Source organism: Macrobrachium nipponense, chromosome 5, assembly GCF_015104395.2.
Source record: "Macrobrachium nipponense isolate FS-2020 chromosome 5, ASM1510439v2, whole genome shotgun sequence".
NCBI classification, from domain to species: Eukaryota; Metazoa; Arthropoda; class Malacostraca; order Decapoda; family Palaemonidae; genus Macrobrachium; species Macrobrachium nipponense.
The window spans coordinates 54,439,572-54,466,977 of record NC_061107.1 but is presented as its reverse complement, the minus strand read 5'-3'; the positions used below and the strand labels follow the sequence as shown (position 1 = coordinate 54,466,977).

The following is a 27,406-nucleotide window of genomic DNA, read 5'->3' as shown; positions in this document are numbered from 1 at the left end:
TCGTAACTCTGCCACAAAATTCTGTGACCCTCAAGTTTGATTTGAAAGTCATTCCATTATAACTAGAAAGATATAAGATATTCTTACGCATTTGGAACATAAGTCTGCTGCATAAACCGTTGCGTACAAATTTATTTTGAGACTTATGGTCGTTGCAGAACTTGGATAAGTCGCATGAAACTAGATCTCCGACTTGATTTTAAAAGCACTAAGGTTGCCTAACTCAAGACTTGCAAACTTATGGCGGACTTGAATCTGGTAGGAAACCTTGAACCAAAATTATCTTTTTATATTACATCATTCATTTTCTATAGACTATGGCCATTGAAATTACTCGTTTCTTGGGAATAAGAAAAGGAAAATGATCCTGTTGTGTAGATTTAGAGAATTCGCTTTTATTGTGGAATAATTCCCCTAAACCAATAACATTATTGATGCACAATTGGACGCTTGAAGTGTACGATCTAGGCTCCTTCAAAATGGGAAAATAGTCATAAGAGTAGTGAAGTTTGGAAGTGTTACCGGTGTCAGTGCCATATTTGTTGGTTTCCTGGACATTTGACATCCACACTGACCACAATATTGTCATCCGTCCAAACGTTTAATTTTCTTGAATACTTTTAACTAAAAAAATAACATTTTTGTTAAAAACGTCCAAAACATGTTTGGATGTTATTTAGGTTTTCATATCTGTTAAAACATGGAAGTTATTATCCTTTCTTCAGTCATTCTAAAATCTCTCTGGTTTTTCGTTATGAATAACTTAGAAACTAAGAGACAAAACTGAACCATAGATGAAGAACAAAGGATGAAAATACGCCTGTATCACTCTTTCCTCTTTTCCAGAAGGGAACAGAAAACATTATTTGTACGAATGGCTGTTTATCGGAATTACTTCGTCATCCTTGAAAATTATTATTATTAATATTATCATCACTATTATTTTTGCAGGGGGATAAACTGGTCTATATATCAAATGACGAAGTTCAGTATGTCGGGCCGCTAGATTCGGCGCCAAGTTATGACAGCAATTCTTCGGTATATCAGGTAAGAAGATATTTCTAGCTCTGTTTTCCAGAATTATTTCTCTTATAAGTAAAACTGTGTGACTTTTATTATTTGAAGTTATATTGTTCATTTACAACTACAGTTTATTTTGGACCACATGGGCAGTCGTATTGATCGAAGGTAAATTAATATTAAAAATGTGTATAATGTTGTATTTTGATAGTTCTCTCTCTCTCTCTCTCTCTCTCTCTCTCTCTCTCTCTTTCTCTCTCTCTCTCTCTCTCTCTCTCTCTCTCACGATATCTAATCTCTCTCTATATATATATATATATATATTATATTATATATATATATAGATATATATATATCTATTATATATATATATAGTTATTATATATATATATATATATATTATATATATAATATATATATTAGTTATTAGTGTAGATGTATATAATCAGATCTATTAAACTATGCAATAATGTGTGGAGATACAATTTACAAATTTGACTTGAACAAGAAAACTTTTGAAAAATGTTTATATTTTCTCTTTATATATATATATATATATATATATATATATATATATATATATATATATGTGTGTGTGTGTGTGTGTGTGTGTGTGTGTGTGTGTATAAATATTGACAGATAGATAGATAGAGAGACAAACAGATAGATATGTATGTATGCATGCTATTTAAAGACTAATGAATGGCTCTACTCTCAGGAAAGTCCAAATCCGTGGAAGATACTGACTTTGCTGAGCCTGGAAGGTGAGGTTGCAGACAGCCCTCAAAATGCTGATGGCAACGAGACCCTCTGGAAGAACACCGCGAAAGAGCTCCTCCATCAAGGCCTCATTGCTGATGAAATTTTACAGGTAAATTCTTCGCCGTCCCCTTCCGTGAAACCGAGTGAGGTGATTCTCTCCTGTTACATGGAAGTATTCCAGATGTCAGGAATTTATTCCAGAGCCATCAGAAATGCTTTGATATGGTTTTCCTGAGTTGTGAATCAAGTTATTTTACGTAGTAATAGGATATTTCACTGATTTCACTACTCAGTTCCGTAGGATTAAATTGAATTTATGTGCATTTGACTTTTTTCCGAGTGATGTTGCTGAAGGTTAAAATTGATCTAGTTTTTAAATTTATGAAGTGAAAGATCCAGTTGTTTTGCTTTTATATACATAAAATAAAATTCAACAAGTATTCAACTTTTTATTAGTGCATTGTATAGAAAATGGAATTTGTCTAAGTTTTAAGGCATTGTGAAGTTAATCACTTTTATGTTTGGATCTAACTTTTATTTGTTCTAAGGAGAATCTTGATTTATATTGTAAATGTTATTTATTTTAAATATTTTAACCATACGTAACATTTTTCCTAAAGTAAGACAAGATGTACTTGTAGTAAACAAGTGCCATACATGTAATGTCTAATTCATGGTTAATTTTGACAGCAAAAGCTAAAGTCATTGTTAAATGAAACTGCTGCTGAGGGCTCGCAGTACTTCGTGGATAATGAAGCTCAAGTCGTTACGGCAGAAGAAGGAGGTTTGCCAGAAGGTAAGGAACTCGAGGCTCTCCGGACAAGGAGGTCTCTCACCTTCTCTTCTTGTTGTGCCTGTCTTCCCCGATTTCAAAAGTTACCAGATAGTTCATAGTGGAAGTTATTTCTAGTCTGCACGCAGTATTTTCTGTCACGCAGGTAGACCTTCTTTTTCCAAAACTCTAAATCTTCATCAACATTTCCAATGGTCTGTAAATCATTAAAAAGTAGTTCTTTGGTAAGTGTATCAAAAGCTGCACCAAGATCGAGTACTGGATACCACATTTGCCTTCATCTGTCATTTTCATTATCAAGTACTACAGTATATACAGCAGTTTCTGCAGAATATAGGCTGACTATCTATCCGACAAAACCTTTGCCCTTTCCGGATGAAGATGAATTGTTAAAGGATCGCATAACTATAATTTTGGCCATATGATAAATACGAAAAAGATCTGTATGAATTGAAATTTTGATGAAGTGCACCGATCAAAACTGGTATAATTATTGCCACATTCTCAGAAATAGGGGCATTTTTTAATTTTCACCACTGTCATTATATCACCAAGCCATGGCACATTTCCCATTCCAACAAGTGCTGATATTGGCATTGGATCAGTTGCAAAGTATGTTTTTTCCCATAAAGAAATCAGGAAAAAATTTCTTGATCACAAACCAGCAATGATCCGTTTTTCCCTAACATTACCAGTTTAACCAAGATTTCTGTCTAATCTATTCATGTCCGATGTTGCTTCTCAGATTTTCTGATCATATCTTTGTGTCTGTTTCCTTCTTTTGTTTCGTAGTAGTATGTTTCTCCACTAACGGGCTCATATTATATTCACTTTTATTCACCAGATTATGAACAGTCTGGTCTTCAGTGATCTAGGCTATCATAATCACCGAAAATATTTTTATCTTCATTCTTGCTAATAGCTTCGCAAGTGTTGTTAGAAGCACCTTTCATAGATATCTTTTTATAATAAATAATATTTTTGTTCACATTCAAGGCCAGTGAATGTAAACTGCAGTCACCCATTGGCACAGAAAAGTAACTGGCATCGCACTGCTTTGACCATTATATCGGCACTAATGTTGGTCCTGGTTCTCAACTGATGTCCTGAAAGGACATTGATCGTTGTTACTGGAAAGAATTCCTTTGAAAATCATTTTTAAAGTCATCATGGTCTCTGGCTATAGCTATTTCTTTTTTATTTCTAAAAAAGGTTTTACATATTGTATCAATAGGTTATAAATCTAAAAGGCTGTATTTCATGCCAGCAGTTAACGTAAGTCAAGGGCCTTGAATAAATTCATACAAGCCTCTGTATGAAATGTTGTTTTATGCATATAAAAAAGTTTCTACTTTTGAAAGCGTGAGCATTTTACTTAATGTAGAAGGGAACCTGTTGAATGCCCATTAACTATAACTAATCTAAGGAATATCAACATATACTGTATTCATATCATTTACCACCTAATTCATGTTCCATGAATAAGTAAATGTAGTCCTTGCTAAAGATGCGGTTGTCTAGATATAATTTACCTTTACATGTTGAAAAAAAACTTGCAATAATTTCTTTACAGGACTCGTTCAAAGCATGGCACTGATTGTTGTAGGGAGCCCTTGTCGGAGCGACTTTAATCTGGGCTTTTTGCCTGCCCTTCTTTTTGTGGTACCAGATGAGACTCCGGATGCAGTTCTCCAAATTAAGCAGAAGGTGAGGAGAGTGAAGGCATGAGCATAGTCTGATGGTAATGGTGACGAAGGATATAACCAAAAGATAACACTGAGTTTTATGGAACGGTTCTTTTGTCACTTTCAGTATTCATTAAGTTTAACCAAAATCTAGCTATATCGTTCAAGCTCACTTTCATTGCCTATACCATGCGCTTATATGTTATTTTTGTCATTTTCTAGATTGAAAACGACTGCAAAGATCATCCGCCAGGCTTTTCTCCAAAGGTAAGAGAAATTTGTTGAATCATGTTTTATTCTTTGATTCGCAGACCTATCCATTATCATTGACAGTCATCATTAGTATATGAATGACATTTGCATGATATTGACTTTGGTTTTTAAGTAAAGCAACTACGGATTATTATTTTAGTGAGCAAATGGTCCAGGTGGTCAATTTGGTAGTTCCTGGATTTGTGTACCAAGGGCCAGGCTACGAGAACTTGCTGCCTTATGGGTTGACTTCTCTTTTGGTAAATGCGAGATTCACTATCGAATTTTGAGGCCAGAAATTATGGCAGCAGGATGATGAATGGGGTAAGGCATCAAGTGTCTCCTGGGCTTAGACTCTGGATGCCTGACATTTTACCTTGGTTAAAATACAGGGCAAGGGACAGTCTATTCTTTGGTGTATTTAGCAAATGAATCATCTATGGATTCTGTCACATTCATTGATAAGCAGGATTAGAAATGGCCTCGGGGTCAGATATGTGAAATTTCTAAGAACAGCCAGGTTCATAAGTACTAGCTATAAATTGGAAATATAACATTTCAATGTAAAAACTCGGAATCAAATTGGCGGAGGGGAAAAGTGAAAAAAAATAATAATAATAATTCAAAAGATTGGACTTGGACATCTTAGCTGTTTGTTAATTATGCAGGGGCGTCATTTCATTTTTCCTTGGGGGGTGGACAAAGGTTTATTTGAGGGGCCCCCTCTTGAAAAAGGGGGCCGTGGCAAGCGAAGCGAACCTACTAGCTGGGGCCCCGCTGGAAGGGACCACGAGAAAAATTTAAAAGATATCAACAAAATAAGAGCAATTTTAAGTCACATGTAAAGGAAGTTTGGAGAATTTTTATTCCTTAAAAAATGTTGTATATAAAATTTTGAGGTAAATGAAGATGAAAAGGTAGTGAAAATTTCTAAACAAATCAAGTTATGAGCTATAGTATTGGTCCTAGATGTCTGCAATTTAACATGTTGCATTAAATGCAGCTCTTCCTACACAAGGGTCATTCAGGAAAACAAGAAAAGTTGATGTGAACTGGAAGATCTTAAGCTGGGGAAAATGTGTAGAGATAAAATGGTAAATAATTTTAACAAGGTTCATCTAAGTAAATTTCAAAATAAACATATGCTTCATCTATTTAAAATATGATCTACTGCATTAGTGGATACCTCCTTGATCTTAATTTTGCAAAATTATTGACCAGTACGTCAGAGTTAAGATTTCTAACACGCAAGTCATTCAAGCGCTCATCTTTTTTTGTTAGTAGTTCGTAGTTACGTTTTCACTAAACTAAGCACTGAAAACAGTCGTTCATTGCTGGCAGTAGTTACTGGACGGGTGATGAGAATTTTAACGACTTTAAGAATTTCTGAGTAGGCGCATTCTAATGGTTTGAGTTCATCATATAATTCAAACAAATTCTTAGGCTTTTCATTCTTAGTTAAAAAGTGACTCTTTGCTACAGAAATTTGGGCATTTAGAAGGATTTCATCTCTGTGCATATCCTTATAAAACTGAACTATGGTGAAGTGCATACATCGTTGCTATCAGTGGCATATTATGAGTGAATCTATTATCCACCTCAGAGAGAAATCTGTCTAATATGTCAAGATAGATTCTTTTGAATGATACCTCAGGAGCAAGACTTGTTGTATTGTCCTCACCCATTCCTGCAGTTGAATCAGTTGAAAGTCTTTTAACTTGGATAAGATCTTTTGGATCCTCTTGGGTCTGCCTATTTGATTGGAGTCTTTCAAGTTTGTATTAATCTCATATGCAGTAAAAAAAAAATCTTTGCCTTGTCGAAGACATTAGAGAAATCTTCATCCGTTCTCAAGACATGTAGTTCTTTAATAGCTGACTGTATGCGATAGCAAGCTCCAGATAGCAATAATTCCTTTGCTTATAGCTGCGCTGACAACTGCAAATTTAAAAGACACCAACTGCTTGTAGAGTCCACTTGCTACAGCTGTAGCTTCTGTGCCTCTATGAAAAGTTGGTACCTTTTAGTACTGTTATGAATGTGTAACTATTATATGTTATGTATTATTTATATTGTTCCTAACATGTTAAGAATAACTAATTTGAATTAATCCCTCTCTACACTTCAACCTTAAAATAATTATAAAATAAATATATATACATATAGATATTTTCCTCTCGCTTATTTGGAGGCCCCTAGAAAGCTTGGGGGGCCGAGCGCCCCTCACTGACCCCCTCCCCCAAATGACGCCCATGTAATCATGGTGCAAAGGAATGGGAAAAGAAAGGTTAGGTGGTGATTATTTGCATATTTCTTTATAAGAAAAGCAGATGAAACTGATAGGGAAAGAACAGGCACGAAATGACTGAAGAGTAGTTAGCTGTCAATTACTTCTTTAAATATTTAAATCAAAATAATTTATTTGCACCAATAAATGAGACCATTAATGAAATAAAAGATAAATTTGATACAGAACTGCTGAATGTTCTTGATGAAATACCAGAGAGATATGAGTAGTATCGCCTGAGTCATGAATGCAAAAGTTTATAGGAACAAAGAAATGGAGGATGTAACGGTCAAGAAAGGCCTAGAAGAGACTCCAAAGGAAAAACGGGTTGCATTTATAAATATGCTTGAACATCTCCAGATGGCAATGATAAAAAACAAGTCGATTGGATAACCATTAATCAAGAAAGACAAAGCAAACTTTGGGATGTTTGGAGTTGCAGATTAATAGATGCCAGTGATCACCTTGTTCTTGCTACACTTAAGCTTAAATCAAAAGCACCCAAAAGAAAAAAAAAGTGCAGTGTCTAGGGTAAATACAATAAATACACTGAGAGACAACTGATAATCAAAATAGATTTGCAGTTCTAGAGACAGTAAATGAAGAGGTACTACAGACGATCAATGAAGTTTGGATTAACACAAGACTTGAATTAAAAATATTTGTATAAGGGGTATGAAGACGGAAACCTTGGATATTGGATGAGATAAAAAGTTTAAAGATGTCAAAAACTGTTTTAGAAAAGGCAGTAGGGTTGGAAGAGAAGGTTTAGAATGGAGCAACGACAGTACCACTTAATGATAATAATGTTTAGATTAGCAAAATATCACGAGCTTTACAAATTTTACTCACAGAAAATTCATATATTTAGAGAAAATTGTTCAAAATAAGGTAAAAGAGAGCAGATATGCACAAAGGGACACGTGCATTACCGTAGGTAATTACCATAATTGGGTTAGGATGAGCGAGTTCCCACTTAGTTACTAGCTTTATTTTATCCAGAGTAGGCAATAATAATAGACAATGTTGTTATTGATACTTATTATACAATGCCCTTTTAACATTGATAGATAACTTAAATTTACCGAAAGGGTAAATCAGGTCGTCTACACAGTCGAGCTTTGCTCGACGAACTGCGTTCGATGTGACGTCAGAAGCGGGGAAAGTCAGAACTTGCCCGCTGTATCTGCACTCACCTCTAGTGACATCACAGACGTTGAGCATTTGTCGTGATGTTTACCGTATATTTTTTTTTGGTGTGATAATTCCAATAATTATCGATTTTATTTATTTACCAACTAACTTATATCAGCTAATAGTATTATTTGATTTAATAAATAACGGGTCGTCTTATATGATATGCCGAGTTGCCATATATGCCAGCATACACTATATATATATATATATATATATATATATATATATATATATATATATATATGTGTGTGTGTGTGTGTGTGTGTGTGTGTGTGTGTATGTGTGTGTTGTTTATGTGTGTGTATATATTATATATGTATATATAATACTAATACGAATGTACCTAGGGGATGTAGAACTTGGGGGGCATAGCTTACCTGATCTGCGAATGACCTGTATGAAGAAGTATATTCATACCACAAACAAAGGCTGAAGGCTGCTTCAGAATCGGTAAAGATGAGGTAAACTCTTAGGTTGGCTTACTTGAGTACTTACTCCATTATATTTACACACTAGATTGAATGATACCCAATGGGGTTTAATAGTGGTTAGTTAATGAATAGATCTTGAACTAGAAGAACTGTTGGTCGTGCACTGGCCACGTGGTATGTAGGAAACACAGAAGAGGGGTGAAATTCGGAGGAAGCCGAGGTGAGAAATCCAGAATCCAAATAGCAACACAAATAACACATCTGTAATGATAGCGGTAATTACTGAGTGATTACAAAGGGAAGAAGTTACATTACTGTTCACTTACAGTAAGAAATTACGGGAACAATTAATGACTTGAAACGGTTACATTACTTCGTGATTGGATCATTTTAGTGGATAGCTAATAACAATGTAATTATCACCCACCATGAAAGAACACAATATGAATAAGCTACACTATAAAGATGATCGAACTTAAGCGGGGGACATAACAGGAGTATGACACAATACAATTAGATCACAATGCATTTATAGGAAATTACAGGAGACTCACGACGAAAATTAAAGAGAATACGTTGGAGATTGACTGAGACTGATGTTATCCTTTATAACTTTGCCTCCTATCTGGATCAGAGAGCAGAGTCGTCTTTCTCATAGGCGCTGATGGGAAGGGATTATCCTTGCACTACAAAAGGTATTGTAGGCTGGCAATAGCTGTATCAAGAATGAAAGGGGGGCTGGGTAGATCAGCAGGAGCGCAGCGTGCAATCTCGCAAGTTTGGAGAAAGTTCGCCGGCATCGGAGCAGTTGGCGGTGTTGCCTGTCCTTCTGCAACCTCTGACCCTCATGGTCAAATCAACATGTGGCGACCATGTGGCCAATTCAATATGGCGCCGGTTAATCCCTTCCTCGGTCAGGTGCCCTTCGAGTCAGAATTAATTTCTCAAAAGGAGTGATGCATGAGTGATAGAGGCGAATGAGCTTATTTTGAATTCTGAATAAATGTTAGTTTACTTTACTTTGAAATGGAGATGGTGTAAATCCCTTACACCTCCCCATTCCAAAAGGCATTCCAACCTTAGACATGATGGAATGACTAGAATAGCCATCTACAATGATAAGTAACTCACTTACACACCCTTTAATTGATATTATAACATAGAATTCAAGCAAGGAAAAACTCTGTGGAATTTAGATTTACATAAAATCAAAATTTTTCTTTACCTTATTTGCAGAGAACAAAAAAGTTCATTTCTCTCAAAAATTAATGAGGCATAAACTTTAACTAAAATAAATGTAAATTTGAATACTCTTTGAAAAGTTCATATTATGCATTAGTCATTAAACAAAACTGTATCACGCAATTATAATATTGAAAAATAATTAGTAATCATAACATATACTAAACCTTATAACACAGGGTTAATATGGTTAGTTTGAATTCTATCAAGCAATATACTGTTAGCTTTATTGTAAGGCAAGAACATGCTACTAGTTAGCCCTGAAGAGGCAGTATAACGCATTCGTACGGTAGTTATTGGACACCCAGGTTCATATGATAACAGCCCTGTGCCATAAGGGCGGCGCCTATAACGAGTTAATTATCAAATCAGCTTAATAGCTATAAAGTACAATATTTCTCGCCCGAGAATATACAAAATCACAAGAAAGAATATTTAATTACAGCAAATAAAATCACATGGATAACTTGGGAAGTAGCAATGCTTTAAACAAATTTGCTTTAGTAGGCCAAAGCTTAATTGGTAGCCTTTGCACTGGCTTTTACTTATTCTTTTTCCCATGAGAGGGTATGAAGTGCCTATAATTTGGCACTGCCAAATGTGAAACTCCCTATAGTAAGCCTATTGGCTTTAAGGGGCATACTATTCAGAACTGGCTATGCCTCTGAAACATTTTCAAAGAGGTTAACTAACTTATATGGCCAGAATTTTAGCAAATGGCACTCTGCATAAGAAGAGTATAAGATGAAAGAAGGTGCCTAAATAAGGCATAAAATGAGAGGGAAAGGAAAAGCTATATAAGGTGAAGTGATGGAAGAGTAGAGGTAGAAAAAGTTAAAAAATGATAAGAAGGAAGCAATAGGTAAAGAACCTGGCATCCTTCTCTTGATGGAGCAGGACCAGAATTCTCCTTAAGAGTGTGGCACTGTGCCAGGAGCACTATTGGGGAGAGAGTTTATCTACTATCTTAGGTTTCTTGAAGCCTCGATGCCAGTTACCTCTCTTCCTTGGTGGTTGATGACTCTGTAGGGGGACTTGGAAGACCCAAGTCCGATGACCAGAGTGCCAGCTGCTCCAGCTGCTGCGACAACAGGAACATAGGCACTCTTCACCAGTCCTAACACCATCAGTCTCAGTTCCTTGAGTTCTTTGGCCAAGCTTGATTGGCAAAGTCGTTACTCTGGGACTGGTTAGCTACGGATGAGGAGGAAGAGAAGGAGATTATTGTTGCCATTACCTACTCATAAGTAGAGGTGACCGACTCAGGCATGGGTTGCCAGGCCATGCCCTTGGGTGAGCTTCTGCTTTGGTCATGAGGGTCCAGGGGAGTTCCTACTGGAATTGGTTTGCCCTCTGTCACCAGAAGTGGGGCCAAACTGGGGGTTGAGAGGCGGCCCAGACTGGGATCTCTGAGAAAGAGACTCGAGTCTTTCCTTGACACTGGCACCATTGCAGTTCCAGGTGCAGAGAGAGGATTTGAAATTTGCTTTACTTTCATGATGGGCAGAGCATTGCACTGCCAAGGGCCTCCAAGTGGCACAGCAGTGATTTAGAGTACGTCTATGAGGACCATGGGAGCTTGTTGGAGCTACAGAAGGGTGGTGGCCCCTGGATTGTCCAAAAGTACAAGGAAACTTGAAATTTTTGTTCCAGCAGGACGTAATATCCTCAAGGAATATAATTTGCTACCACCAGAGTACATATTTCAGATCGGTGAGGCCTTGTGACCCTCAACCAGATGGTAAGAAGAATCATTTTAGTGTGGTCGAAGCTCTCAATTGTGATGAGCTGGTGCTGATCAGTTCTAGCTACATAAGGAATTCTATCTTCCCATGTTATAGATATTTGCGCACCAGAGTGATCAAAGGCTCTGACCTGGTGGGCAGGATAACCACCTCGGGAAGGTGCCACAGATATAGGACCCTGAGCTGGGGAGCTTAAGGATAAAGGATCTGTCACAGCTATGGCAATGGTGGGAGCAGCAGTTTTACTGGGGCATTTGGCCCATGAAAAGGTGTGTTCATGCACCCCATATTTAGTGCAATAACTGTGGCTTAAATCATGCTTTGACACTGCCCCAGAGGGAGGGACCGGCCTATTGTTCTTAGCCAAGTGGCTGTTGGCATTCTGATTTTGAGGGTGCCCATTTTGGGGCTTTGCTGGAGCATGCAGTGGGGGTCCGTCTTGGAGTGGCACTGCTCTGTGGAGTGCCCAGGTTTATTGCAGTGTGCACCCACGGGCTTCCTTGATGGGTTATTCAGCCACTGGGTTGGCTGGGAGTTATTAGTAGGGGGCGCTGAAGGGCGAATTTCCCTCTCGAAGGAACTGAGTTGCGGATGGTGGCATCAAAGGTGTTGGCCCACTGACAGCAATCTACAATGGTTGTAGGAGCCTTATCCACCAGATAGGTGGCAAGATCAGGAGGGGCATGCGAGAAGAAATCCTCTAACTGGAAGAGCTCCAAGATTTCCTCCACTGACATGGCCTTGGAGGCATCTATCCATCTATGAAGACCTGGCATTTTCTTGGCCACCAACTCTGGCCAGGTTTAGCCAGCCTCCTTAGGCAAACCTCCCCATCTCTGCTTCCACCGGTCTGGGGGTTGTCTCAAAAGCTCTTATTATCCCCTCATGGACTAGGGCAATGTTCCCTTGATCCCCGGCCAAGAGGGCATTGAATGCGGTGGTACCCTTGCCTTCTAAGTGCCTCCCCAAAATGAGAGCTATTTTGCCAGGGGCAGGCTTGTAGGTATCTAATACTTGCTGAACATAACTGAGCTAGGCTTAAGGCTCAGCCTTGTCCCACTTGATGAGAGATCCCACATTGCTGACTGTAGAATGTGGAGAAGGGGTTGCTGAGGTGCCTGCTCCCTGGGCAGCCATAGCAAGTTGATGCACCCTTTCCTTTTCCCTCTCCTCTCTCTCTCCTTCTCCTTCTCTGCTCATTCTGCTTCTTCCCTCTTCTCTTGGGCTAATCTTTCTTTTTCTTTCTCTACTATTTCTGCTTCTTCCCTCTTCTCTTGGGCTAATCTTTCTTTCTCCCTCGCTGTTTTTTAATTCTCCCTCTCTTCCTTGGCAGCGGCTGTCTCAGTGTTTACCCAATTAAGTAGGTCCTGGCCCTTCAGTCCCATTTGTTTTCCCAAATCAGAGAGCCTTAAGCTCATCAAAGGCAGCATTAGCCATCTGGTAGGGGTAGAGTGCAGACGGCACTGAGCATAGCACTAAGGGGGCTAGAAGATATGAGTTCCATGACTCAGAGTTCTGTTAAGTGCTTGGATGGTCCATTAATGACTGATGAAGCAAGTATGTCTGAATAAGAAGTAAGTTTCAGGATGACCAAATATCCTACTCTAGTCCAGCAAGGACATAGGCTTCTTACAAAAACTACACAAGGACTTGGAATGAAGACCTAGAAATCTTGGAATTAGCAGGTACTAAACCTTTGTAGTTGCAGGTGCTAAACCTTGGATATTGCAAGCACTAAGCCTTGGAATGATCAGGTACTAATCTTTGGAATTTTCAGGCACTAGGCCTTGGAATTTGCAGGCACAACGTCTTGGAATTGTAGGCACAAAAGCCTTGGAAATTGTAGGCACCAAACTTTGGCATTAGCACACATGAGACCTTGGAATGAACAGGCACTAAGCCTTGGAATTGCAGGCACTAGGCCTTGGCATTTGCAGGTGCAAGGCCTTGGAGTTTACAGGCATAAGGCCTTAGAATTACAGGCACAAAAGCCTTGGAAATTGCAGGCACTAAGGCCTTAGAATTATTCATCACTCAGACAAAAAAAAAGGTAGTCACAAGGACTTGGTATTTAATGTGAACAACTCTTAAAGCTAGCTTAGCAAGAATTATGGCTTAGAGAGTCACGTACCAGCGCAGCAGGTTAGAAGCTACCGTTGTAAAATGAATAATTATAATGGAAACTTTTAACCACTCTGCATCAAGCACACAGTAATAGGAAATGAATATTATGTTCCCAAGAACAAGAAAATACTGGTTTGTGTGTAATACACGCATGCAAGACCCTGACTACTGCTATAATCCTCCCATGTGGCGAAGGAGACCTAATTTCCTATGGGAAATCTAAAGGTGAATCTATCCTGCTCATCCTAATCCGCACGAGTTGCCATATAGTCCTGTTCGTCCTGATCCACACGAGTTGCCATATAGAGATATTCTCTTGCCAGCAACTCGAGCCAGTTGTGACTCGACATTTACAACTGGCTCAAGTTGCTAGCGAGAGAATATGTCTATATGGCAACTCGTTCGGATTAGGACGAGCTGGATAGATTCGCCTTTAGATTTCCCATGGGAAATTAGGTCTCCTTCCCCAAGTGGAAGGAATATTACAGTAGTCAGGGTCTTGCATGCGTGTATTACAAACAAACCAGTATTTTCTTGTTCTTGTGAACAGAATATTTATTTACCAACTTGATTGAATGAATGAATGAATGAACTTTACTTGGTCTGTCTAGAGAAACATAAAGATAGAATTCTTACCATTGGCTGACTTTTAGCTTGATTGACATTTTCTTATCACATAAATCCAGCTACCTCTCTCTCTCCACTTTCCCCATGCAGCTTTTATCCTACTGTCTAATTCAGCCTCACACCCTCCATTTTGGCTTAAAGTAGATCCTAAGTATTTAGGATCTACTTTAGGCGAAACCTCTTATTTATTCACAATCATGTATATATGCATTAAGCTATAAATGTTTTTTAATATAAAATTCCCTCTACCTCATAATTAATATATTTTCACGTCTGTTACCAAAAGGGGAATTTTTAGTTGATAATAATTTTGTCCTCTTGTGGATTCGAACAAGCACGCAAAGGAGTAATCAGGACTTCAGTGACTTCTTACCAACTCGATCAACATGTTTATGTATATGAATCACGGTTATGTGATAAAAATTCATAATATGGCTACGTGCGGCAAACGTTTGACTTTGTTAACATGGCAGAGGGGGTTGGATATCGATTCTAATTACCACTACCCGAGTTCGACAGTGATTTGTAAGATCGGAATCGGTATCAATTTATACCTCACTTGTTGGCCGAGATGGTAACCTCATTGAAGTCCTGATTTCTCCTCTGTCTGCTGGTTCGAATCCACGAGAGGACGAAATTATTATCAACTAAATATTCCCCTTCGGTTAACAATACTATATAAAACAAAATTAATTCCAAGGTAGTGCGAATTAGATATTAAAGGACATTTGTAGCTTAATGTATGTATATGAATCATGTCACCAAAGATATAATTGATACATATACGTAGTACATTAAAAGAAAAAAGAAAAATAAAAGCCTCAGGAAAATGCTGGTAACTGCTTAGATTCAGACAGACAAAGGTTTTTTGGGGTGTTGGAAGGAGGCCTTTGGCAGGGCACCATGGGAGAGGCGGGAAAGTGTGGACAGAGGGAGAGAGATCAGTAAAACAAACATTCCCATACTTTTTTATTCATATTTCATGCTACACCATTTTCATGTATATTTTTATTTTATTTTCTAATCTTTTTCATCTTTTTCAAGCCAAAAGATAAATGCAATCATGTGTGAAGGGGGTACTTACGTAGGGCACACTGATTCCATATCGTCGGTAAACTTGCTACAGCCTGTTTGGCTCTGTCTTGCTTATATGTGAAATTAGTTTTTTAAATAATTTTATAGTGATTAGAGATGAAATATTAACAGTAGTACAATATTATCTTATGGACTGATATGATATGTGTGATAATCATACTTAAAGTCAGCTAAACTTGTAAGGAAATACAGTACAGTTAATCAAGCAAAGCAAAAAATATGGCAACACTTAGTACGCATGCGCATACTCATTCGTTGGCATTGTGAACTTCCTGGAGCTTTAGTTTCGGGTTTCAATGTTTATGGGTTTATTTTAAGAAGGATGCTGAGATACGAGAGAGAGAGAGAGAAGAGAGAGAGAGAGAGAGAGAGAGAGGGGAAACAACAACTTAGGTATCCTTACATTAGGGAACAAAAGAGTTATGAAACGGCGATTTTGCAATTTTGAGGGATTTTGCTTTAACATAAACCATGTTTGGTTTACCTTTGTAACATAAAGTATGTTAGTTTACATTTGCCCGGTTTTCATTTATGTACAAAAATAAAAATACATTTGCCCGGTTTACATTTCGTACAAAAATAGAAATAACTTGCCCAGTTTACATTTATGTACAAGAACAGAAAAAATCCTATTAGTACCATTGTTTTTCTTAGCAAATAAGACATTATTTTCCTATTTATTTTGCCAGTAGGCTCAAGCTGCTGACTTTGAGAAAGCAAACATTACAAATGGCAGAAGGATTGCTTTTTTATACATATGATGATATATCAAAATAATTACGAGAAAAGCGAAGTCTAGCTAGAAATGGGCTCGTTTCCGCCGGGCAGGCTAATATCTTCAAAAGTTTTGAATATAAAGCAAAAGCACTTTCGGCAAATAAAACATATTAGATTCATTTTTGAAATATCATAAATTCACATTTAAATGATGTTTTAAATATTCGATTATAATTTTTGCCATGACCCGGCCGCATATTTCCCAAGTCTGGAAGAGTTTAGGGATGGGGAAAATTAGGACCAATCAAAGCGCGTGGAGCTGATCCATGACGTCACAAGCCACGCCTTTTAGCTCCCTCCTCAGTCCTATATCCATTACTGCTGCCAGTCACGATGCAGAAGAAATACTTTCTTCTCAATTTCACAGTTTACGGCCTGTATGAGTTATACATTTTAGTTAGATATATCTAAACATAATGCAGCACTAATTTAACAACAATATATTTTGCAAATGAGATACACCGTGAAATATATTATGTGTTATTGGCTTCTCCCTCTTGGTTAATAATATTTTCACATCGTGAATTTCTGAATTATATACGTGAAAATGCATGTTTCAAGCCATTTTTATAGTGTTGCGATAACTCATGGGATGAATCAAACAATTTACAAGATGGTAAAAATGATGGTATCTGACCTGTTTGTAGGGGAAAATAGAGAGAGGAAGTAGGCTTACACTACTGATTTCTATGGACATATTCTATTTCGTAGTAAAGCACATTATGGGCCATTGTATAAAAGCAATATACTGGTCATTACTAGGCCATGAACAGGAATCAGAGTGTCATTCATTGAATTATTTCAAGAGCTAAAGTGCCCCAAAGGAAACCTAAGGAAACCTACGGTATTGTTGTTTTGGTGATCTAAGTTAGCCTACTGTAACCAAATATAGTTACGTGACAAACTCATCCTGTCACTAGCTGAAAACGGTTGTTTTTCAAGGTGTACTTGATAAGTTGTAGTAAAAAATTGCCTTTTTGAGGTGGATTTCGTTTTCATAAAACCTTCCAGATGTCCTTACCTGAATGGTCCATGTCATTCTTTGTGTACAAATATATAAAAGATTTTTATTTAAAATTTTTTGCTTTTGAGTTTTGCTCTTCATACATTGTGTACAAAAAATAAAAAGTGATAATATAATTCATTATTGAATATTTTTAGCTAGTCCTTTCGTGATTTTTGCTTAAAATTCATTGTGTACAAAGAAAAGACTGATTATTTAATTTAGCAAACCTTTCGTGCATGTCATTCATTGTGTGCAAAGATACAAAATGAGTATTTCATTATTATGTAATACTTTTAGCAATTTAGGAGTACAGAATACTACCTAATTTACGGAGTTACAGTAGGCTTTTTACTAAGCTGAACTAGAGCAGAATTGGTGCTTGAATTTATTAGAACTGCGATATGCTTTAAAGTAAATACGGATGACACTGCAAATATTCAACATGTATTAATTATAAAGCCAGGGATAATGGTAGTATATGAGTATACTACTATTTTCCTCCAAGCTCACACACAATGGCCAAATATATGCCTTAAATTAAGTGCATAATTTTTTTTTTTTACATATAGATTTTTGGCATTATGCCAAGCACTGGGGCAACTAAGGCCATTCAGCGCTGAAACGGAAATTGACAGTAAAAGGTTTGAAAGGCTTTACAGGAGGAAAACCTCAAAGAAAATGCACTATGAAGCAATCGTTAGGAGAGGGTGAACAATAAGATGGAAGAAAAAGAATATTAACGGAGGTAACAGTAAAATGAATTAAAGTAGTTGCAGCTAGGCGCCGAAGGGATGCTGCAAAGAGCCTCAAGAAATGCCTACATTGCACCGAATGAGGTGTACTGACGGCACTATCCTCTCACGGGGTGCATAAATTTGTCATCAAAACTGTATCCTCCACATTTCTTTTAAGCTGTTACAGCCTCTGAGAGGTCCGCTTCAGGTTCGATATGAAAATAAACAAAAAGAATTCAACACCAACAGTTGAAACTGGGGATACGAATATAGAAAGAAACACTAACACAACAAAGGCTTATTTACAAGCTTACTAACAAAGATAAATGTAGAATGGTATCTCCTATTTACATAAAAAAGGCAAAATTTTACAATGCGTGAACTGGGGAAGAAGTGAGGTAATTCAAATACTTGCTGGCTTCAAAAAGGAGAACTGTAATTGTAGACGTCTTTCTGACACCGTATTGCAGAAAACAATGTCTATTCTTGATACTTGAAGGGCAGGAACTCCTCAAAACCTCTTGTAAAACGTTTCTTCTCTGAAATTTTGCTCTACGTCGAAATGCCTCGGTCGTTCACTCCTGACGACGACTTGACCAGAATTCAACCAACTCTCGAGCGCCTTTTTCTCTCTGATCTCTCACTGATAATCTTATCTGTGGCTCTTACTGATGATCTGCTTCCTCCTACTTCGTCAGTCGTATTTATACGGTGACCTGGGGGCGTGGCCTACGGGGGTGGCGGAGCACGAACGTCACAGGCTCCCGAGATTACTAGAACTTCTTAGAAGGATCTGGACGAAGTATTACATCAGAAATCGCGACGTTTCTCACGACACTTCGGTGCCTGTTGCGTTCCCCAACACGCCCGATGATTCCAGAACAATCATGAGAATAGGCACCTCCAACACCTGCGCGAATGCCCCATTGCTGCAGAACATCTCGAAGATGCGTTTTCCTTTCCTTTAACTCGTAATTCCTTGCTATGAAGCAATTACCATGACATAAGCATAAGGCAATAATTATTTTAGTTCTGTAAATAAATACCATCGTCACATTCAAAGTCCAAGATTCTTGATGGTAGTCGAAGTGCCGTGAAGTTCTTGGCCTCCTGACTGCAGTCTGTAGTGCTAATTACATGTCATATACCATCAGTTTTACCATACTATCAATTGTACCCTCTTGTATATTGTTTGATTCATCCCATGTGTTATCAAAACTCTTTATAAATGGCATTAAACACGCATTTTTAAGTATATGATTTAGCAACTTCAATGAAAATATTATTTATGCAGTAAATATCGACTTTGCGAGCAGGAATTAAGAGGCGCTGAGCACTATTACCAAGAGGAAGAAGCCAATAATGCATAATATATTTCAGGTGTATCTCATTTGAAGAATATATTGTTTGTTGAATTAGTGTTGCATTATGTTTATATATCTCTGACTAAAATGTATAAGGTCATACAAGCCGTAAATTGTGAAATAGGAAAGTTTTTCTTCGGCATTGTGACTGGCAGTAATGGCTATGAGACCGAGTGTACCCAAAAGGTGTGGCTTGTGACGTCATGGATCAGCTCCACGTGCTTTAATTGGTCCTAATTTTCCCCATCCCTAAACTCTTCCAGACTTGGGAAATATGCGACCCGGCCCAACGCTATTCAAATGCTAATATCTCCAATAGTATTGAAGTAACAGAAAAATTCTTTCAGCAGCTAAAACTTTATACCTTTAAATTTCATCCCGTATAAGATTTATTTTCAAAATATCAGTCTTACTGGAAACAGGTTTATTTCTGATGGCCCGGCACATGCCAGTCGCCAAAGTGTAATACGACCTAGCCGACAAAGGGCTGCTCAGCCAATCATAGCCCAGAAAAACAGTGGTGTAGAATGACGTCATCACCCTTTTTGCCAATCATCGAAGGAGGACGAATGATGTTAAAAAAGTTTTGGGTGTTTCAGAAAAGAAGAACACAAACAAATTTTATTTCTTTTGTCCTTAATATCAGTATCCATGCATAAAAAAATTGGTACATCGGAATTATTCTTTTTATCGTTACATTTCTTGAAATCAAGAATATGTCTGCTTGGCCAGTCACAGCCCGGAAAAACAGACCTAGAAAGACGTCATCTCCCTTTCTACCAATCATCGGAGGAGGACAAATGATGTTGAAAAAGTTGTATTCAATACGGGACTAAAACATCACAATTGAATTTAGACTTCAATTAGTGGTACAAATAATTGAATGGATTTTGTACTTTTAAAGCCTAAATTTCCTTATGGCATTTTCGTCACATTTTAAACTAGTGAAATGTTGCATAGTGCATCTACCCGTACGCACCGTACTGCTGCGTATTGCTCAAAGTTACTTGCATTTCGGAAAAGGAGTACACAGTATGATACCTACTTCTATTAGATTGTTCAGAAGCTTGAACTTCTCTGTTCTTCGTATCAGTGCATATTTTAACATTCTAACTGGCAGCAAAAAAAAACTGTCGCCTAGTAAGAATTTTTTACTACTAGGCGACCAGACAAATCCCCAAAATTGACAGTAATTATTAAGAAATGGAAAAGTCACCCTTACAGTAATATTTGATGTCTGTTTCATTTAAAGGAGAATTCGTTAAATGCTGATATTTTTCGTTGCCTAACCGAAATTTTGGTCTAGCATCCTATAATATTAATTGGCTATCATTCAGGGTGGAATAGGTCGTACCTTAATCCCTTTGAGCTCTGTCATCATTAGGATCAGGGCTGACTGCAAAATTACCCATTTCTACCTGCAATAATAATACCTTCCGTGCCTTCAATTGAAATTCACTAGCCCATCACACTTTAATCTTCTTGGCCTTCTGACTGTAGTCTGTAGTGCTAATTACAGGTCATATACCATCAGTTTTACCATACTATCAATTGTACCCTCTTGTACATTGCTTGATTCATCCCACGTGTTATCAAAACTTTATAGATGGCATTAAACACGCATTTTTAAGTATATGAGTTAGCAACTTGCAATGAAAATATTATTTATGCTGTAAATATCGACTTTGCGAGCAGTAATTAAGAGGCACTGAGCACTATTACTAAGAGAGAAAAGCCAATAACGCATAATATATTTCAGGTGTATCTCATTTGAAGAATATATTGTTTGTTGAATTAGTGTTGCATTATGTTTATATATCTCTGACTAAAATGTATAAGGTCATACAAGCCGTAAATTGTGAAATAGGAAAGTTTTTCTTCGGTATTGTGATTGGCAGTAATGGCTATGAGACCGAGTGTACCCAAAAGGTGTGGCTTTTGACGTCATGGATCAGCTCCACACACTTTGATTGGTCTTAATTTTCCCCATCCCTAAACTCTTCCAGACTTGGGAAATATGCGACCCGGCCCTAACGCTATTCAAATGCTAATATCTCCAATAGTATTGAAGTAACAGAAAAATTCTTTCAACAGCTAAAATTTTATACCTTTAAATTTCATCCCATATAAGATTTATTTTCAAAATATCAGTCTTACTGGAAACAGGTTTATTTCTGACGGCCCGGCACATGCCAGTCGCCGAAGTGTAATACGACCTAGCCGACAAAGGGCTGCTAAGCCAATCATAGCCCGGAGAAACAGTGGTGTAGAATGACGTCATCACCCTTACTGCCAATCATCGAAGGAGGACGAATGATGTTAAAAAAGTTTTGGGTGTTTCAGAAAAGAAGAACACAAACAAACTTTATTTCTTTTGTCCTTAATATCAGTATCCATGCATAAAAAAATTGGTACATCAGAATTATTCTTTTTATCGTTACATTTCTTGAAATCAAGAATATGTCTGTTCGGCCAGTCACAGCCCGGAAAAACAGTGACAGTAATTATTAAGAAATGGAAAAGTCGCCCTTACAGTAATATTTGATGTCCGTTTTCATTTAAAGGAGAATTCGTTAAATGCTGATATTTTTTGTTGCCTAACCAAAATTTTGGTCTAACATTCTATAATATTGACTGGCTATCATTCAGGCTGGAATAGGTCGTACCTTAATTCCTTTGAGCTCTGTCATCATTAGGATCAGGGCTGACCGCAAAATTACCCATTTCTACCTGCAATGATAATACCTTCCGTGCCTTCAATTGAAATTCATTAGCCCATCACACTTTAATCTTCCAACCCCCCCCCCCGCCCCCCCCCCCCTCCCCCCCCCCCCCCCCCCCCCCCCCCCCCCCCCCCCCCCCCCCCCACCCCCCCCCCCCCCCCCCCCCCCCCGCCCCTGAAGGAGCATGAATCTCTGGCCAGTCTCCCCTAACTCCTTGTATACTGACGTAATTCCTATAATACTTGAAGTTTCCCAAATGAAAATTCATTCGGCAATCAACTAGGCACTATGGGTATTAGTTTATCGTCTATTATTTATTATTTTATTCTATTTCTATTTTTGTAATTAAGCTACATAAAATATATGGCAATTTGCCTTAGTTAAAAAAAAATAAAATCACAATTGATGGTAATGGGGGGTGAATGATATTCTTAAACATAGCCAAAAGGGGTGAATGCGACTAAATGGGCTTTCCGAAAAACAGGAAACTTTTTCAACATCATACGTCCTCCTTCGATGATTGGATAGAAAGGGAGATGACGTCATTCTACGACACTGTTCATCGGGCTGGGATTGGCCGAGCATCCCCTTGTCGGCAAGGGACTATACACCTCGGTAATATGCGACCCGGTCCTAACGCCATTAAATGCTAATATCTCCAAAAGTATCAAAGGTAAAAGAAAAATTCTTTTGCCAGATTAAACTTAATCATCACTGCAAAGATAATCATTGTCTGTTAAACACTTGGAAAAATGAGTCATTTCCAAAGCTCAAAACTCATCCTTTCAGCAAAAGGGAATCCCCATTCCCGAGCGTTCCTGGACGTCCTTCTGCTCTGCTTTGACACAAAGGAATGAATAACCAATCACAAGTGCCCTTCACACTTAGCAACGATTTTCAAAATGCTCACAAAAATGTATACTACCGCCGTGGCACACCCAAAATCCAGATTCCAAACTAGATAAGAGCTACTAGATTCTAGAACAATCTATCCGCTCCAAATGTCACTGTATCCGAGGTATTCCAGATCAGATTCAGGTAGTCAACCCTAAATCTCATAGAATGCGCCGATTAATGCTTAAGTAGCTCTGAGAATATACAGAGTAATGCTACGACAGGTGCGGAATTATCAAACACCCGAGCCACACACAAATAAAAGAATTAGATTTAACCCTTTTGGCTTTACCTGCCCAAATACCTTCACCAAATCCCTGATTAACGTCCAACAAAAGACAATAAACAAAGATTCAGGAGAATACAAAATCCCATTCCTGGACTGTGACCAATCTTACATCGGTTTTACAGGAAAATCACTTCCCCAGACATTAATACAACATCAACGGTCAGTTAGGTATGACCAACAGAACTCAGATATTTTCAACCATATAAATGACCATAACCATAGAATAAACTGGAATTTGTCACATATAATTTAGTAGCAACTATCAATACAAAGTCAGAGATAGAATCGGCCTTAATTAAACAAAGACAGGTAATGAACATCTTAAAGGGCGCCTGGGACTCAGATGTCGTATATAAAATCTACCTTCAACAAACGATTAAGAGGATTAAAGAGGAATTATCAGTGGAGTGACGATAATTGGCTTAACTGCAGATGGATCTCTTGGTATAAATACCACCTTTTCTGTAACTTTTCTAATTCTGTACCTACCCTAATCCTTATGGAATATGTGAAATGACCAATTCGCTTAGGAGCATTTTATTCTCGGTTGATGGGAGAAAACACGGCGAAATCTATACTGTTTCGCCTCGTTTAATACTAGTCCTAGGGAGTAAAATGTTCCTTAAGGAATTGGTCATTTAACACACGCACACACACACACACACACCACACACACACATATATATATATATATATATATATATATATATATATATATATATATATATATATATATATATATATAAATATATATATATATTTATATATATATATACATTCACTCACAGTACTAAACACGTCGAAACACATTTGACCCCCGGGCCCCAAGGGACTAGTACCAAACACGGTATATATATATATATATATATATATATATATATATATATATATATATATGATATATATATATCATATATACCGTGTTTGGTACTAGTCCCTTGGGGTCAAATGTCTTTCGACGTGTTTAGTACTAGCCCCTGAGGTATTAAATGCACTTAGGGACATTTGGTCCCTCACAGGCTAGTAATAAACATGGTGAAATACATTTGACTCTTCAAGGGCTAGTACTAAACACGGCAAAATAGTGTAGATGAATCATCAACTTGTTTAATACTTGCCTAGGGATCAAATGTTTCCTAAGCGATTGGTCATTTCATATAATCCTTAGGGATTTTGTGAAATCCCTGATTTTACATATTCCCTGTAAAACACACACATACACACACACATCTATATATATATATATATATATATATATATATATATATATATATATATATATATATATATATGATGTGTGTGTGTGTATACACGTAAATATATTTTTCTAAATGTCTTGTTCCATCAGTATTGAATGTGAGGATGTGACTCCCTGACACTCCTAAAAAGGTCTTGTATGGGAGAACAAGGGTATAAAAAATAAAAATCTACGACTGAAAGCCAATATTACGGAAAACTTAGTGCGAATACTGGGAAAATAAAAGCAAATTACCACGTACTCATGGAAAACTCAACACGAATGTATATGGTTCTTTCCCGTCTCAAGGATGAGATGAAAGAAAAAAATCCTTTTTTGCCAATGCAAATCTGGTCTCGTCTTACCATTCAACACTAGTCGCCTTATTTTGATACAGCCCTATTTTGTTACAGCTAGTGTCGGAAACAATAATGATTAAGGGAAGAGGAAGAACCAAAAGAAATAAATAAATAAAAATAAATAAATAAAAATTCTCTCACCACTGCACAAAATATGAATTGCACCAACTTCACAGGATTCCCTTTATATCCTTTGTACTCTGCATCTACCTTCTCCCTCATGAAACTAAAATCTACCAAATTCTAACTCTAGCAAATTTAAATTCGTGGATATTGTGGCTAGCACACAGGCCGGTGAGAAAGAGGGAGGTTAGGGGAAGGGGGTTGGGGCATCGTCTCTCACGTGATTGTAAACAAGGCTACATAGACTTAGGGAAAGGCCGAGAGAGAAAAACACACACACATGCATAAATAGCTGCCCTTTTGCGTGTAAAAGGCAGTAAATTATTCACAGAAAAAGGGTGAAATCTTCATGTGGTTTCTCAACAACAGTCATGTGCATCGGACGATTGACAGGATTCCAAAACAAAACAGAGAACTCGAGTTCCTTTTATCTCAAGTGATGACAGCAGTTTCCTGCTTCGAACGGACAATGCTAATTTCTCTCTCTCTTTTTACATTGTACATTCTTCCCTAACATCAAATTACATTTTTGTGAATTCTGAACCCATTATTAGAACGTATTAACTCTAAGCAAAAATAATACTGAATCTGAAAATATTGCAAACACTTTTACAACATTTCATAGTTACTGAGAGGAAGATATGCATTACGAAAGTAACAGCATAAGAATGTATATCATATATAATTTGCATACACACATAGAGAGAATCAGGACCATTTCTTGCACATGTGATTCTTAATAATCTGTGAGTGAATGTATAATCAAGTACATGTACTTTTTTGCAGGTCCGTATTGAAAAAAATAATCCATGGAGCATAAATGATACCCTTCCAGCTGCTGGCTGGAGTAACAACACTTTCCTGAACATGCTTGCTCAAACCCGCATCGAAAGAGACAGAGTAATCGTGCAAGCCGATGTTGTGTTGGATGTAGAGAAGGAGGTAATTACGATACACAGGCAGTTATTTTTTTTTATTTTAGCTCAAGAAGCTTTCTTCATACATAGTTTATTCATTGCATAGTAATAACTTAGAGAAATTGATAGAAAGCTACCTATGAACTATTAGTAAAGTGAAGCTGGCCCAATGATGGTGGGAAACGTGAGGGTGTTCAAGCAGAAAGGGTGCAGACAAAGAAATGTGGAGGTAACTTATTTGACATCCAATCCTGTAAAGGGAAAAGTTGATATGAAAATATTTATGATAATTATGGGGAGGAAGTTGACTAATGACAAACTTATTGTATCATCCCACCATCAGCCGAATTATTTTAAATTTTACAATAAAGATGTAGTAGTAGTTGCATAATGTCATCAGAATCTTTAATTTCAGGCAGAAAATTGTACATTGGAACTGTGCACAACTACAACAGCAAGCCCAACAACTCTCACCATATCTTCAACCTATGGTAATACCTCTAATGAAGACACCACAATTACCACTGAAAATACAACTCTCTCCATATCTTCAACCTTCAGTAGTGAAGAAAGCACTATAACTACTGGAAACACAACAACAGGAAATACAACTGAAGGGTCAACAACTCTCAACACATCTTCAACTTTCAGTAGTGAAAGGAAATAGCACTACAACTACTAGGTAAAACGTAACAAACTGGAAATACAAACTGAAGGGCCAACAACGATCTACCACCAATCTTCAACCATTCAGTAGTGAAGAAAGCACTATAACTACTGGAAACACAACAACAGGAAATACAACTGAAGGGTCAACAACTCTCAACACATCTTCAACTTTCAGTAGTGAAGAAAGCACTACAACTACTGGAAATGTAACAACTGGAAATACAACTGAAGGGCCAACAACTCTCACCACATCTTCAACCTTCAGTAGTAACGAAAGCACTATAACTACTGGAAACACAACAACAGGAAATACACTGAAGGGCCAACAACTCTCACCACATCTTCAACCTTCAGTAGTAACGAAAGCACTATAACTACTGGAAACACAACAACAGGAAATACAACTGAAGGGCCAACAACTCTCACCACATCTTCAACCTTCAGTAGTAACGAAAGCACTATAACTACTGGAAACACAACAGCAGAAATAACTGAATGCAACAACTCTCACCACATCTTCAACCTTCAGTAGTAACGAAAGCACTATAACTACTGGAAACACAACAGCAGGAAATACAACTGAAGTGTCAACAACTCTCACCACATCTTCAACCTTCAGTAGTGAAGAAAGCACTACAACTACTGGAAACGCAACAACTGGAAATACAACTGAAGAAACAGCTGCTCCCAGCGATATGATAGTTATGGTTGATCAGTATATTAACGTATTGAACTGCTCTCAGCATCTTAACAGGTCTATAAATTCTTCTCAGGTAAGAAGTCAGTGTATGACTTGCAGATATTGGATTTCTAGCATTCATGGTGCTTTTTTAGTTCATAATAAGAGGCAGTGAAGCAATTACTTATTTTTTGCCCTTTACTTCATTTTCATGAAGGTGAAGTATTTTGTAGTTGTAATAGGATGTATTTTTTCGTAATGACAAACATGATTTTAAATAAGTATTTTTAAGCGCATACCCAGATTTGGTTGATAATTGCAGTTTATTAACAAAGGTTTTTGAATCTTTCAGTTTGTGATGGTGGAGAACATTTT

At 37.5% G+C, this 27,406-nt stretch overlaps 2 protein-coding genes across 2 annotated transcripts in view; both read left to right on the top strand.

Annotated features, from left to right (window-relative positions):
• LOC135215790 (uncharacterized) overlaps nucleotides 1-26,726 on the top strand; it is a 56,406-nt gene extending 29,680 nt beyond the window's left edge. The window contains exons 3-10 of the mRNA XM_064250741.1: nucleotides 952-1,047; nucleotides 1,739-1,891; nucleotides 2,473-2,578; nucleotides 4,149-4,282; nucleotides 4,483-4,527; nucleotides 25,553-25,708; nucleotides 26,099-26,336; nucleotides 26,479-26,726. Of these exons, the coding sequence (XP_064106811.1) occupies nucleotides 952-1,047; nucleotides 1,739-1,891; nucleotides 2,473-2,578; nucleotides 4,149-4,282; nucleotides 4,483-4,527; nucleotides 25,553-25,708; nucleotides 26,099-26,336; nucleotides 26,479-26,726 (1,176 nt within the window). The remainder of the gene's footprint in view (nucleotides 1-951; nucleotides 1,048-1,738; nucleotides 1,892-2,472; nucleotides 2,579-4,148; nucleotides 4,283-4,482; nucleotides 4,528-25,552; nucleotides 25,709-26,098; nucleotides 26,337-26,478) is intronic.
• Nucleotides 26,727-26,856: 130 nt separating this feature from the next.
• The window catches only part of LOC135215789 (mucin-2-like), a 47,209-nt gene continuing 46,659 nt past the window's right edge, over nucleotides 26,857-27,406 (top strand). The window contains exons 1-2 of the mRNA XM_064250740.1: nucleotides 26,857-27,125; nucleotides 27,384-27,406. The exon at nucleotides 27,384-27,406 is cut by the window's right edge and continues 33 nt beyond it. Coding sequence (XP_064106810.1) covers nucleotides 27,048-27,125; nucleotides 27,384-27,406 — 101 coding nt within the window. The 5' untranslated portion in view covers nucleotides 26,857-27,047. The remainder of the gene's footprint in view (nucleotides 27,126-27,383) is intronic.